Here is a 16005-nt window from a genome sequence, read left to right as displayed (position 1 = left end):
AGACACACAGAGATAGGCTGATAAGGATTACCAAACAAGGACATGGAATGGTAATGTCCTACTCCTCATGCCCTGTCTCTAGGCAGAACCTATTGTATCTATCAGAGTATATGTAATTTGATTGGATAAAGACCTGATTCAAGAATGTATAAAGGGAAGCCTCCCCTGTTGGGGAGGGCCGGACTTCGGAACTTATTCCTCCGTGCCATTCCTTGCTGCTGGCAAACAATTAAAACTTTCTTGCTTTATTTTTCTGTTGCTGTGTGGTCATTTGACTAGCCTGACCGTTTGCTACATGCTATCCTTTGATATGCCATTTAATAGGACTGTTGATCTGAAAGGTGCCAAAACTATCAACATGAAAATCTCCGGACATGAGAAAACCCATTACACAGCTGTGTTGTCTTGCTGTGCAGACGGCACCAAATTGCCACCCATGTTAATTTTCATAAGGAAAACATTTCCAAAAGAAGTGATTCCAAGAGGAATTGTTGTACATGTTCAGTGAAAGCATGGATGGATGAAAATGGAATGAGAGTATGGCTTCGAAAAGTGTGGTCCAAACGTCCTGGAGGGCCTCTGAAAAAACCTGCCTTATTAGTACTTGACCACTTTAGAGCACATATTAGCGAAACTACAAAAAAGTGCTTTAAAGAAGTGAAGACTCACCTAGCTGTAATTCCTGGAGGTCTTACCAACCAGTTTCAACCTCTCGACATTTCCATCAACAAGCCATTTAAGTTCTTTATGCGAGAAGAATGGAACAAATGGATGGCTGCTGGTAATCATTATCTGACACCTACTGGACAAATGAAGAGGCCCACTATCACTCAAGTTTGTGAATGGGTGAAAACATCAGATGTCCTCCAGATATACCAGGAGAGTTCACCCACCTGGGGTTAAAATCAAACAGTGTTCTCGATTATGTATTGGTTTCCCGGGATCTTTTTTTGAATGTCATCTCTTTTAAAATTGATAATGCCCAGTTTAGTGATCATCTTCCCCTGACAACCAAGTTATGTGTTGACTGGCAGTTGCTCGAGCGCTCCCACCCAATCCCGGTGATTGTAGAGTCGTCCACTAAAATAAAGGGGACTAGATGGTCCCCTGCCCTCGCCCATAAATATATGGATTTTATCCGAGAAAAGTTTTCTGGCGAGCTGCCGGACGTAGGAATAGTCCGCGTGATCCTATTACTTTTATGAATTTTTTTTCTTGCCTGATAGAAGTTTTAACCTGCTTTTTTACTTCTCCAACCTATGGAGTTAAAAACGATTCTTGGTTTAACTCTGCTTGTAAACTAGCCAGACTCCATCTACATACAATATATAATGATTACAAACTTTCCGGCGCTCCGGCCTTACCTCCATCTTATTCCCTGGCTAAAAAAGCATACAAACAGGCCCAGAAATCGGCCAAACGGGAATGGCATTTAAATCGCTGGCAGACTATAATTTCTGCCTCAAAATCTCATAACTCCCGGAAATTTTGGTCCTTAATAAAGGGAAGAAACACGAAATATCCCTTAACGGTGATCCCGGCCCCTACATGGGAGCAGTTCCTGAGAAAATATTTCTCAGTGGCAGAAGCTCCGGACACTCACTGGAGACCTTCTAATCCCCTTCCCATCTGGCCCAATACTGACCCTGCTGAAATCCTAGAATTGATAGCTGAGCTGAAAACTGGTAAGGCCCCTGGGCCAGATTTGGTCCCTGTTGAGGCTATAAAACTACATTCTGCATGGTGGGCAGGGATTTTAGCTAAAACATTCGATGCAATAAATGCCACGGGCTTAATACCAGGAACGTGGAAGGAGGCCATTATAATTCCTATCTACAAAAAAGGTCCTCCCGGTGACACAGGGAATTACCGGAATATCAGTCTGCTATCGTCCATTAGGAAAATATATGCCCGTTTTTTGCTGGCAAGGTTGATGAAGCGGTCAGTTGAGGCTGACCTGATTGGGCATGAGCAAACTGGATTTAGATTAAACCGATCCACAACAGACCAGGCAATTATTCTTTTTCACTTAGCCCGGAAATACTCGACACCTCGACGGGGCCAACTTTGCGCAGCTTTCATAGATTTGAAAGCTGTGTTTGATAGTATTCCGAGGAAATTACTATGGGATAAACTTGCCTGCTGGGGAATAGATAGAAGGCTCCTGTGGCTTTATCTCCCAACTTCATGCCGGGTCCATGGCCAGGGTGAGATTATCCCCTGCTGGAGACCTAACTAACCCAGTGCCAGTAAATAAGGGTGTTCGCCAGGGTTGTATTTTAGCGCCACTTCTTTTTAACCTATTTATTAGTGATATGAGGAACCCATTAGTCGACTCACAAAAATTTATCCACACCCCTCGTATAGCAGATTATCATTGTCCTTTACTTCTCTACGCAGATGATGCGGTACTACTCTTACTCCAGAGTGGGTTTAAGGAGGGCACTAAAGATTTTTTGCGACATATTGCCATTCTAATCATCTGTCTATCAACCACACCAAGTCTAAAGTATTGATATTCTCAAGGAGTCGAAAACTTTATTCATGGAAATTGGAGGGCACGAAAATCGAACAAGTACATAAATTTAAATATTTAGGTATTTACTTTCAATATAATTTAGGGTGGAAAGCGCACGTTGAATACCTTCAAAACAAGGCAAAAGCCCTAACACACTCTCTCCTCCGTTTTTTCTACTCTGAGGGGGCCTTATTCATCCCTGCGGCCCTGAAGGTGTATAGCATCAAAGTGATGGCCACAATGGCCTATGCTGCACCTTTATGGGCTGCCTTTGCAAACCTCTCACCTTTAGAGTCGCTTCAAAGCCAATTCTTACGCCGAATTCTAAAATTACCAACATGCGTAAGTAATGCGGCTATTCGTTTAGAAATGAAGATCCCTTCAGTGGAGTTAGTTCTATGGAGGAGAGTTTTGATTTATTGGATATCCCTATGGCACAAACTCCCGAACCACTATCTCATTCAATGCATGTGGCAGGATGATTTCACAAATTTGTGGTCAGGAAAAATCCATGCCAAATTGCTGTCCTATGAGATCTCGTCCCACTGAATTGCTCAAACTGGATCTAAATGTGGCAAAAAGGTGTATAAATCAAAGGCTGGATGATGCGGAGCTATACCAAAATTTCCTAGCTGGTGGTGGAGTCTGCTCGCCGTTAAATTTCGGCATAATCCCTATCTACCGTGCTCCGTCCTACTTAACATCGCTTATGACCGCGTCTCACCGATATGCCTTCATTAGAGCTAGGTTCAATGTTTTTCCAACAAATGTCCTGAGACATAGATTCACTAAGGGCCAAGTCCCTTCAAAGTGTGCTTGTGATATGAAAACATCTGAATCTCTACAGCATGTCATGTTTATCTGCCCTATGTACAGTTCAGTTTGTGCTGGTATACTAAACTCTATAATTCAGCCTATGGCTGACAAACCAGTAGACCTACAGCTTGCCTGGGTTCTTCAAGATGTGGATCCTTATATTACCTACAGGTTGCTAAATTCCTAACAGCCATCCTCTCGTATAAGAGACGGAATGGAATGTTAGCCGATTATTGATAGTTATAAGAATTTTCTATAATGACATCAGATATTGATTTTAGTGTAGTGTCGAAATCTTAATCTTAAATTTTTCTTTTGATTTGCTAATATCTGTCCTTGTGAGCTGTGAATTGTGTTATATTATTGGTGGCCTGTACGAGTCCAGTGTTTTATTTGTTTTTCTTTGTTTTGTTGTGTTGTGCTTCATGATGGGCGTAAAGCCAAATAAACATTTTCGTTTCTTCGTTCCTGAAGCAAAGTTCTTAACCTGAAGCAGTATTTCTGGGTTAGCGGAGTCCGTAACCTGAAGAGTATGTAACCTGAAGCGTATGTAATCCGAGGTACCACTGTATCCACATTGGCTGAAAGCGTCCTGAAGAAGTTTACTCAAGCCTGAGAACTGGGGAAAGGATCTGGAGTGGAAGCATTTTTGGTTCCCCCATTCCCTGTAGTGAGATGGGCCTCTTGATAAATTCTAGATTGCACGTGTAAAAGTCAGTATAAGATACAGAGACCACTAACTTAAAGACTGCCTCATAAAATAAGGGGCTCCAATGCCTCTCTCTATTCCACAAGGCCTTCCTCATCATGTGTGTTTGCTCTTATTGTGTACATACTTCCTGATAAAGTTCAGTAGAAAAGCCATTTCTTTCCTGCAGTTGCACCTTGTTAGGTCATGTTTGTCACATCTAGTTTCCAATTGCTTTTTATCTGGAATACTAACTTTCATTGGCATAGGTATCTGAGTTGGTTTTGTCATGATGCTTGTACTCTTCTCATGCGTTTATGTTCATTCCCCCACCCCTTGCTAATAAGATGCTGACCTTTGCCAGACATTCCTCTTTGATTTATAGAGCTTCAATCTTCCCATTCCCAAGAGCAATTTTTCTGCTTTTTACTAAATTATTTAATATTATTTAAATGATCTTACTAGATTTTGGCTGAAGAACCCTATTTTCCCTAATGGAGGGAAGTGAGCTTGAGAGCATTGTGTTTCTTTCCCTTGTTATAAACCTTGTCCAGATTGAGAACTTCTCATCACGAGGGTATTTAGAATGACTGGGGGGAAGTGGGACTGCTCAGTGATTGGCACAACCCTATTTTGCTTCAATACATCTGGCTCATCTCAATCTTATTATTATTCAGAATCAAATCTCTGTATTTTTCTCATCAACTTTGTTTCTGCAATAATGAAGTTTGAAAGGAAGTGAAAGTCCCAAGCCCATCGTCTTTAAGATAGGAAGCTGCCTTGTAACAAGCCAGAACAAGGAGCAGTGTGGTGGGACAGTACAACATCTGGCCTGTGTGCATGGGGATGTAGTCTGGGCATGGATATAAGAAGCATCTACTGGATCAGGCCAATGGGCCATCTAACCCAACACCCATCCTGTTCTCAGACACTTGTAGAAAACATGCAGGCAGGACCAAGCAGAAGAGTGATCTCCCCTCCTGAGGTTTCCCGCAACTGGTAAAAAAATCTCCATCCACTTTCTTCATGCCTTGCTTAATTTAATACATCTTGTTGGCTCTTTCTTGCCTTTTTTATATGTACACTCCAGGAAAAAATGTGGCATAAGACTAGGTAAGACATACATTAATGAGAAAGCAGCAAAACAGTTTGTGCATTTCATTCTTTGTGTGCCTCCTTCCACAACAGGTCCGGAGGGTGGCAGCATGAAACAGGCCATTTCTGCAGTTGCTCCCCGTTTGTGGAATGCTCACCCCCCAGGGAGGTTTGACTGAAGCCTTCATTATACACGTTTAGGAGCCAGGCAAAAATGTTCCTCTTTAACCAATAATAATAATAATAATAATATTGCAGAAAGTCTGTGTCTAAGTCAAGGACAAACTGAGTAAAGCAAATTTCTTTGAGTGAATATGAAAGAGGATTCTCTCAGGTAAATCTTATACTAACTTTCATCGTCTCTGCTTATAAGGACAATTTATTCATGGATGTTCATCAGGATGGTAGGACCCTCCCTTACTCAGTTCAACCCTACCCAATATGTGGAATCATGGTCGCTACATGAACGACATTCTGCAGTTGATACAAAAAGCAGGAAGCTATCTAAAGACGAAGTACATTGCAGGATATGTTTAAAATGTGACACTACAAGAATCTCATGGTAATACCTTTTTTTCTTACAAAAAAGCACTATTAGGGTGGTTACCCTCAGAGGTGGATGGATCCAATGGGTTTCCAAACAGTTCTGGGGGATTTTCTGGCTGATATAAACTGGTGCTCCTGTCTAAGATGTGGCTGCCCTCTGGGACATCCAAATGGCTCAGGTTGTTGAGCACTATCTCCCACTTTATGGAGCCCGTTAGGCTCCTTGGTAGACTCCTGACCTTTAGGCAAAGAAACAAGCTGGGAGATAGCTTGAATACAAGCAGATGAAAATCCATTCAAATACAATCAAACACGGGTGAGGGCTCATCACTTATCTATCTTGTGGCAGTGCAGTGAAGTCAGCAAAGACTGTGTTGACTTGCTTCAAGAATCCAAGTCTAATAAGCAAAACTACTAGTGTTATTTCTCTATGAAATGGTATTTGGATATAATAATGTAGGAACAGTATGTAACTAGAAACAGCTCAGAAATTACAGAAAAGCATCTCATAATATTGAGGGAACATGGTAGACAAGAACTTCTAGGTAAGCACTGCCATCTTGTGGGTAATTCAAAGGGGAAGCTACCAAAAAATCATACTAATTCAAATGGCAAATATTTTTGGATAAATCACTTTGTGACTGTGTTTGATTAATGACTTAACTGTAATAATATTAATGACTTAACTGTAATACTAATTCAGATAATTCTGCAGTTACTATTCTTTCTATTCACTATGTAGAGGAAAAAATCCTTCAGGAAAAATACAGAATTTCCCCCGCTTCACAGTATGTTCTCAATCTTCCACCAGGACCACTGAGATAAAGCAGAAAACAAACAGACTCCTTGTGATTTCTTTATCGATTAAAGGTAAAGGGTAAAGGGACCCCTAACCATTAGGTCCAGTCGTGACCGACTCTGGGGTTGCGGCGCTCATCTCGCTTTATTGGCCAAGGGAGCCAGCGTACAGCTTCCGGGTCATGTGGCCAGCATGACTAAGCCACTTCTGGCAAACCAGAGCAGCGCACGGACGAGCAACAGGAGCTCACCCCGTCGCGGGGATTCGAACCGCCGACCTTCTGATCGGCAGTGGTTTAACCCACAGCGCCACCCGCATCCCATCTATATTGATTAGTGTGGTCTAAATGCCCATGACCATTAAAAGTTTATTTTCTTCAATATATTTCAAGACCACTGCCCAAACTGTCAATGGGCAGCCATGTTAGATACCCTTGCAGCAAACAATGAGCCTCATAGTACCTTACAGACTCAATTTCTTTTATCAAAGGTGGACTTTTTGTTGATTAAAGCCCACATCATCATATCCTGTTATTAGATATACACTTAAGTCCCGAAGAAAGTAAACTGTGGCACCAAACAACCTTGATATAAAAGGCTATTACCATTTGTTTACTGGGGTGTGAAAAGGATAGATCACAATTCTTGCACTGAATACTAAGCAATGCATTATTGTTGTTAAATGGCAAGAACTCTCTTCCCAGAGTATTAGTTATGCCTTCCAAATGCACCCAATATGCACTCTTACTTGAAGAATGTAAAACCCCTTGGTGGACTACAAATACTCTAATATTTATCTAGAAATCTGTTAAACACAACTCTGGAACCCATTGAAGAGCTTTAAAAAAAAATTAAATAAACATTCTGCTACTCCACATGAGGCTCTCAAGCCTAGTTTCCTTTTTATTCTATGTTACTGCATTTTGAACATATAGAGAAGTATCGCCTGTTTTAATTTTATATTTTTAATCAATCCACTAAGTATTTCTGGGGCATTTTTAATTCCTGAGATTTTAGGGGCTGTGGCTGAATACCTGTCTTACTATGGCAACCCGGTCAGATGGGTGTGGTACAAATTTGTTGTTGTTGTTGCTAATGCAGTGTTTCCCAAACTTAAAATAACCATATACTCCTTTTGAAAGTTTAGACTTAATGGTGTACCTCTTCTTGGAAGGTTAACTGGAAGGTTATCCAGCCTAAATTCTGCCATATATCCTTTTGAAACCCTTTCGTGTACCCCTGTAGGTACAGCATTTCCCCCCAAAAGACATCATGAAGCCCCAAAATACTTCAGCAGCCTTACAACCTCTAAATAAAAAGTGGCAAATAATATAATTGTTGTTAATAATAAAAAGCTGACCTTTATGTTTATTAGTTACCCACCCTTAACGATAAGGTCCCAGGTGGGATCCAACGACAAAAGAAGACCCCATGTTGCAAATGATTTAACACAGAAAAATAAAGCGGGCTCCTAAAATACACATCTCCAGTAGCAAAAGCAAGGATAAAGAGGTGCGCTGAAGATGCAGGATTGAGACCCACCTCGCTCCTAGAACAATGCCTAGTTCAAAAAGTAGGCTTTTTAAAAATCGTGAAATATATTAAGGGAATTTAATTGAAATCTAAAAAGGGGAAGTAGCAATCACACTGCACAGAAGTTTACATTAATTTTATTTGCTAATAAGCCTCAGCGTATTTTCTTTTTTTGCCACGTGCTCCAGCGCTCTAACTTTTAAAGCTGAAACGCCTGCATGTTTCAAGTAAGGTTTTAGTTTGCACCAACCCCTTCCCTAGAGAAAAAAAATTACACCCCAAACAATAAAAACCTCTCCTTATGAGAAACAAGAATGGATCCCCGCTTCTCCCCGTTATTAACAAAAACCCACGGAGCTCCCTAATCAACCACCATGAAGGGACGTGGGGGCGGAATAGCTCAAAGATTTCACGCATGCGCGTTTCTATAGGCTAGAGGCACCAGAACGCTTTACGGCACACGGGCGTCGGGGATAACGACGCTTGCATTGCTGTTGGCCCCACCCCCTTTCCTGCTGCGCACGCGCAACGGGGGTGCGCCCTCTGTTGCCTTGTACTCTCGCGCGACGCGAAGGAGGCGGAACTGGATTTTGAATCAGGTGGCGGGAAGATCGCCCGGAGTCCGAGCTCAACCCCCGTCGCCTCGTCCTCTTCGAATGGCGAAGCAGCAGAGCCGGGAGCAGGGCATCACCTTGCGGGGCAGCGCCGAGATCGTCGCCGAGTTTTTCTGTGAGTTAGCCGGGAAAGGAGAGAGGAGGGACTCGGTTGAGCGGGCTGCTCCTAGGGGAGCCGCTTACTCTGGAGTAAGCCCCGCTGAATCCAAGGGGCTTTACTTCCGAGTAGGGACGCCCGCTTAGGATCGGGAGGAGGAGATGCTGCTGCGAGGGAATCATGGCGCCCGAGCTGGAGGGGAAGGAGCGGGACGCAGCATAGGCCAGCCATCCTTTCTTCTCTTTTCCTTTACTTTCCCCCACGTTGATTTATTTGCTTTACACAAACATCCTGTCGCTGAGGGTATAGCGCCCCACAGCGTGCCAGCAAAAGTTTGCATCGCAATATAAAAGAGAGAAAAAAACCTTAATGGCTATGCGTGGAGTAGCTTTCAGGCTGCAATCCTGCACTCGTTTGCCCGGGAGTAAGCGCCCTTGAAAAGAACGTGCTTCTGAGCAGGCACCTGTAGTATTGCGCCGTCAACCTCCTTGGTTGTGTACTTCACAGAAGCTTATAGCTGTAATAAATATAAGGTACCACAAGACTTTGTTGTTTTAGATGTTGATAGTCACACACATGTCTGTAGCACCGCGCTGGTGAGTTTTCCCAACTTCGTGGACAAAGCACTGGATTGCACTGCCTGTTCTCCTTAGAGTCCTTATCTGCTTTCATTTTAAGCTTTATATCGGAAAAAGGGTAACTCTTTAAAATAAGCATGCTTATTCCAATTTGTCCACTCTTGGGCCAGTTATGAGCATTTGTGGTTTGGCTTAAGCTTCCCTTCAAGTTAGTATCCCTCAGCCATAAGCCCTTGTAGACATTGATTTACAAACGCTTGCCATATTACTTCATCTAATTGAAGTATTGTGAGAGAGCAGCATTACCTGTTTCGCATTTTGTCCACCTGATATCATTTAATCAAGTATTCTATGAGCTGTGCAATTTCAGTTCTAGGTGTTAGGAAAAATTATGATACAGATAGCAAACAAAGTTGGAGGTGTACAAATAACCTTTGATACAAACTTAGGTCTAAAGATGATTGCTTTCATTAAAAAATAAACAATGTGAACTTACATTTTGAAGGTAACAATGTAAGATTTTTGGCAAGTGTAGCTTTAACCTACCCACTGTAGTATTAAATTAGAAGTTGCCCTGACCAAAATAAAAGCACATGTGCAATTATTAGAGTCCTTATCTGCTTTCATTTTAAACTTTTAAACTGTATGTCAAAAAAAGGGTGATTCTTTAAAATAAGCATGCTATGTGTGTTACTGGTTTGTAGCCAGAATAAAATAATAGACTGCTAATTCCAATTTTGTCGGCCAATAGCTTTGGCACCTGGCATGAACTCTGCCCCTTGAGCCATTATCTCTGCCCTGCAGAGAAGATTGTCACTTTTAAAAACAGGCACATGCTATGCTTTCTGCTGGAAGCAACTGAAGGAATTTAAAAGTAAGGTGATGGTCCTTGTATTGTTAACACTTGAATATTTCTTCCCTTCTAGCATATGGTATCAACAGTATCTTATACCAGCGTGGGATCTATCCTGCTGAAACATTTACACGTGTTCAGAAATATGGACTTACTATGCTTGTAACTGCAGACTCTGAACTTAAAAATTATCTGAACAATGTGGTGGGACAGCTAAAAGGTATTTTTTATTATTTCCTGACAGTTTTCTTATTACTGCATAGAGATTAAGAAAACAACACAGTCCCTGTCCTCAGACTTACAATAATTTAAAATGACCCTAGTAGCTAAACAAATTGGCCAAAACGTAGTTTTAAAACTTTCAGCAGTTTCCCTTAAAGAAAATATTGTTGTCAAAATTGCACAAAGTAGATGAATACAAGATCTTTCTTTGGATGACAGTGCCTATGCGCTCTCAGCAAAATCTTATGCCACCTCTTGTTTCTTTTCTATTCAATCACTTAAAGGGCAGACATCAGGAAAGCAGGATTACTAACCTTTAAAATCATAACAGAAGAAAAATTTATTGTCTGCCTGCCTAAAAACCATCAAATATAGGTTCAGTTAGACTTACGTAGGAGAGGGTTCCACAACTGGGGTCCTGCCAGTGAAAAAACCTGTGTTAGCTTTTACGGCCAAACATTCCCTCCTTGGTTGTGGAGCTCAGAACAGGCCTTCTGGTGGTTCATTTATTAAATTTATATTCCTTCCAAAGGAACCCAGGGTGACTGATTACTACAACTGAGGTCCTGGTTCATATGGGAGCAGGAGGCCCTGCAGATACCCTGCCCTCAAACCAGGACTTTATAGGTAATAGCCAGCACCTTGAATTAGACCTAGAAACAAACTGGAAGCAGTGCTGATGGAATAAGACTGGTAACATGATCTGAATAGTGAGCACCAGAAAGCATTCTGGCCACCAAATTTTGCACTGATTGTAGTTTCTAAATGCTCTTATAAGGGCAGCTCCTTTCAGTAATCTAACCTGGATGCAGCAATTGGCCAGATTTGTGTTCTTTAGGAAGGGACATAATTGGAGAATCAGTTGAAGCTGAGCAGACACTTCCTTTTTAAAGAAATGGAAAGGTAGATAAGCTCATCTTTATTGGGCTTTTGCATCAGTGAAGTGCTGTTTCTGCAGTCTCCAGAAGATGGTACAAAGGTAAACACTCCTTTATTCTTAGAGTCCTTTTTCATGATGGGAGCAGTTAGCAGCAACCTCAATAATGGGTGTTGGTAATACATTTGTATTACCTTTATAATTTGTATATACCTTGCATATATGTTCCAGAACTCTGAAATCACTACTGCTAGATGGGAGCAACTGGTAAAGCCTGAAGCCATATAAGGAGATAAGTTTGTGTGGCAAAACATACTGTGGACTCCCAAGCAATTTAGAAAAACAGGTCCACTACCAAGAATACAGAAGTTGGCCATTCCTCGTGTATAAAATTAAGTCACCTCATTTATGTCCAGTCAAACCTCAGTTGTTGAACGTAATCTGTTCCAGAAGACCTTTCGACTTCCAAAACATTTGACAACCAAGGATCAAAGGGCAAAGTCAATGGAGAAAACCGGAGCCGTTACTTCCGGGTTTTTGGCATTTGGGAGCCAAGGATTGACTATATAGGAATACTGTTTGAAATTTTTATTTAGTTGAAGTTCTGGCATAATTCTTGCACATCAGGCTTCCTACATCAAGTGTACCATGTGTATCCTATAAACTGCAGGTTGGTTAATAGTTTGCAGAAAGACAGTAGTAGTGTTTATTTCAGGTGGTTTAAAATGTTTTAAGGGTGTGTAACACTGGGACTTCTGGGAAGCTATTTTTCGTCTTGGTTTTTTTTCCAGAATGGCTCTATGAATGCCTAGTTCAGCGGCTAGTAGTGGTGATCTCCAGTAAAGAAACCAGTGAAGTTCTGGAAAGGTGGCAGTTTGACATTGAATGTGACAAAGCTGCAAAGGATGAAAGGTAAGTGCATTCAAACACCATTGTTTCCAACAACGCAAAATGTAGGCATTTATTCAGCTATGTATTCAAAATGTGCTCTTCCCTCACCCCAGGTCCAAAAAAGCATATGGTAAATTGTGGTGACAACTTAATTGTCTTGTAGAGATGGATGATATGGATATGCTTGTGGATATAGAGAGATGTAGCTGCCTCCTTCAAAATGGGGACTTCCAAAGGGGGAGACATGGCTTGCAAATGAGTAAAGCAAGGGTTGTCGTTGCAAAGTGGTCAGCTACTGCATTCTAAGGCCTGGGGTGTCAGTAGCAAATGCACACAAGTAAAATGCTATAGATGTAGGCCAGGAGTGGGGGGGAAAGATTTGACCGGCAGACCAGCTCCTGACCTCCGCCACCCTACCCCACCCTCATGGACCATTCTGACAGATGGGTATGTCCTGTCAATTGCATGACATCAAGTGACCCAAAGTAAGCTTTTCCCTTTCATCACTGCTCTGAATTCACCAAGCCACAATTTATAGTCAGGTATTGGCTGCGCTTGGAGTAAAGAGTCCAAAATTCTATAGCCTAGCACATACCTGCCTGAAGTGGGCTTGCCAGAAGTGCAACTGTAAGGCTACTAATTGTTCCTGTCCCACCTCTGGTGTTGCATAGGACATCAGATGTGGAGTAGGTTTAGGGTCTGCCAGGCCTAACTTGGCCTGTAAGCCAATGGTTCTGCCTCCCTGGCATAGGCAATGGAAGCCTGCAAAGCAACCACACCAAACATGGCATATAATTTGGACCAGTGGATATTTACTATGTAAAATACTAATAGCTTTGTTAATTTATGATGTCAGACTTGTTTAATGACAGCTTTTGATTGCTATTTTAGTGCACCGAGAGAGAAATCTCAGAAAGCTATACAGGATGAAATAAAATCTGTTATCAGACAGATAACAGCCACAGTAACTTTCCTTCCTTTACTAGAAACAACATGTAAGTATCTTGTCACTTGATGCTCTTGACAGAATGCAGCAAATCTATTTGGGGGCTTATTCATAGTATAGGCTACAGAGCAAGGAAATGAGTACTGCAACTTGATACATTTTCACATACAACCTAATTTCTGTAAAGAAGTGCATTGCCAAACGTTTAAGGGATGTAAACAATTTATCTGGCATAAGGTGAACGAGTTAATAAAATCTGAGTGGGCTGAACAGCTGCAAAATACTGTCTTCAAACTGGATGGTGCTGTATCCTTTCCCTGCCCATGCTCTCCCCAGCCTTTTCTCAGTGGTGCTCTGAGATCAGGTGTAACACCTGGTGGAAAGAAAATAGGGTGGGATAGCAGGAACAGTTATAGGATGGAAGGGAAGAGGCTTATCACCCTCATCCCGCCCGCTTACTCACACTTCACAGCAATTCAAACAAGCAGACTGCTGCTGTTTGCAGAAAATGCTGTCAAAAGTTCAATGAAAGTGATTCACATTAATAATAATAATTAATAATAATAATTTATTATTTATACCCCGCTCATCTGGCTGAGTTTCCCCAGCCACTCTGGGCGGCTTCCAATTAAGTGTTAAAAACAATACAGCATTAAATATTAAAAACTTCCCTAAACAGGGCTGCCTTCAGATGTCTTTTAAAAAGAAGATAGCTGCTTATTTCCTTCACATCTGAAGGGAGGGTGTTCCACAGGGCGGGCGCCACTACCGAGAAGGCCCTCTGTCTGGTTCCTTGTAACCTCACTTTAAGTTGACATAACATAGATGGGGTCTTTCATGGGAAGAAAGGCTGTAAGTGTAGTGGGCTGCATCCGTAAAATTGTTTGGAGGCATTAAAACTAGTAGTATGACAATGACCCTAAATCTGGTTAACACTCGTTCAGTAAACTGCAGTTCTGATAATCCAATTTCAACATATTGTAGTTAGCCATCAAGTGTTGGATATTGTCAGAGCTGCTTCCAGATCCTAGCTCACAGAGGATCACGCTAGCCAGCGGTCACTTGTAAAAGTCTTTTATTGAGTTACAGTTTCCATTCTCAAGCTGCTGCGCGCAGCTCTACGTCTTAAGGGTTAGACCGGCGAAGCTCCGTCTGAGTCTCCGCCCCCTGTGCACCAGCTTACTAACCTAGCCTTACTCCACCTTTTCCGCCTGACCATTCTTCTCTGGGTCCCTCTGCCCCCTGGGGTCTCTTCCTTCCGGGATTCTTCTGACGCTGACCCCCCGGACCCTCCTGGCTCCTTGCGCAGGGCTTTAGGACCTGGCTCCCTTTCCGGGCTGCTTACTGCACCACCTTCCTGTGCATTTGAACTTGGCGCGCGCGCCCAACCTTCCACTTTCCGTCTGACCGTTTCTTCGCTCCCCGATGGAGGTGTGGCCACTCCTGACTCGTGCCCTCCCTCCTGTTGTGAGCTGCCAGCGCTTGATACCTGGCGCCCTTCCTCTCCCCTGCTGTTGGTGACGCTGGTCCCGATTTCCAACTGCTCCCCTCTGAGCCCCCTCTGGCCCTTTCTTCCTGGGGTGTCCCCCTAGGCTCCCCCCTTGCCCTGGCCACTGGTGCTCCTTTCTGTGAATCTTCTGATTCACTGGAAAGACCCGGAGATCTCGGGTCGTCGTCATCACTCATCTTTTCTTCTGCCTCCTCCCCTTCGCTCTCTGTTTCCTCCCTTGCCTCTGCTCCTGAACCCCTGACAGATATGAATGAATGATCTAGTCCTAATTTGGTTCAATTAATGTATTATTGCAGCATTAATACAGAAAAAGTATGAATGTGCTTGAATTTTAAATACAAGCATACAATTTTATTCTACCCTTAAAAATGAATTTAGAATATAGGCATGCAATATAAATCTAGTAACACTGGGTTTTTCCTTGCAGGTGCATTTGACCTGCTGATTTTCACAGACAAAGACTTAGCTGTTCCAGAAAAATGGGAAGAGTCTGGTCCACAGTTCATTGCTAACTCTGAAGAAGTTCGTCTTCGTTCCTTCACAACTACAATACACAAAGTCAACAGTATGGTGGCCTACAAAAAGGACAGCTTCCCCTGACTGCAAATAAGACTGTACATAAGCTTCCTCTTAACTTCTTTAGCAAATAGTAATTACATTCTGCGTAGATCCTTTGTGTTCCAGTAAAACTAACAGGGAAAACATACTTTGTACATAGCTTAAATATACTGTGGATATATTTCTAAGAATGAATGCTGAAATTCTGTTATTTGATATGCGACTGAATTTCCTCACTCTGGTTATTACAGGAGTGTGGACTGAATGTTTTTAATTGTATTTTGTAGGATAAAAAAATAAAGTAGAACTTCAACTGATCTTTGTATCATAAGTGTCCTGTATAACTGCCTATATTTACTTAGGTGAGTCTACTGCCAATAAACTACTTAAATTTGTCTGTGTTGTGGTTGTGGCGAAGGTTAGCAAGAATATTACAACCTTAGGGACTGGAAATATCAGCTTGATCTGGCTCACAGCCCTGCACATACTGTAGCTGTTAGGCTTAAGACACCTAGGATTGGCACCAATGAGTTTTTCCTACTGATTTTAATTGCTGTGGAGCGTTTTCACTAAAATATTGGCATCTATATATACACAGCCATACCTTGGTTCTTGAACTGAATCTGTTCGACTTTCGAAAACGAAGGCGTGGCTTCCGATTGGCTGCAAGAGCTTCCTGCACTCAATCGGAAGCAGCATCAGACATTCGCATTCCAAAGAATGTTTGTAAACCGGAACACTCACTTCCAGGTTTGCAGCATTCGGAAGCCAAAACGTTCGCCTCACAAGGCATTTGACAACCCAGGTATGACTGTACTGCCATCCTGACAAATTGTCTCTAGCTTAATGTTTCCCTCTGCAGCTC

General features: G+C 42.2%; 2 protein-coding genes across 10 annotated transcripts in view; one reads left to right on the top strand and one right to left on the bottom strand.

Moving 5' to 3' along the window:
* The window catches only part of REC114 (REC114 meiotic recombination protein), a gene marked incomplete at its 5' end in the record, with an annotated part of 30731 nt that extends 22760 nt beyond the window's left edge, over window positions 1–7971 (bottom strand). For 3 of the 9 annotated variants that reach the window (XM_083460378.1, XM_083460363.1, XM_083460383.1), the window contains one exon: window positions 7822–7906. Coding sequence is in view for 2 of the 9 variants with exons in the window: in XM_083460359.1 (XP_083316485.1) it covers window positions 7623–7715 (93 nt within the window). Of the gene's footprint in view, window positions 1–669; window positions 798–6923; window positions 6999–7622; window positions 7741–7821 lie in introns of those variants that run through there. The other 6 variants (XM_083460359.1, XM_083460386.1, XM_083460366.1 and 3 more) reach the window with 5 other exon arrangements.
* Window positions 7972–8587: 616 nt separating this feature from the next.
* On the top strand, window positions 8588–15535 carry MAD2L1 (mitotic arrest deficient 2 like 1). The gene is made up of 5 exons (XM_083460392.1): window positions 8588–8723; window positions 10210–10356; window positions 12027–12147; window positions 13018–13121; window positions 15010–15535. Exons 1-5 carry the CDS (start codon window positions 8651–8653, stop codon window positions 15180–15182), a joined length of 618 nt encoding a protein of 205 aa, XP_083316518.1. The 5' UTR covers window positions 8588–8650; the 3' UTR covers window positions 15183–15535.
* Window positions 15536–16005: the final 470 nt, after the last annotated feature.

Source organism: Podarcis liolepis (assembly GCF_965112155.1).
Source record: "Podarcis liolepis genome assembly, chromosome: 9".
In the NCBI taxonomy this organism is placed as follows: Eukaryota; Metazoa; Chordata; class Lepidosauria; order Squamata; family Lacertidae; genus Podarcis; species Podarcis liolepis.
This window is presented reverse-complemented; position numbering and strand designations above follow the sequence as displayed.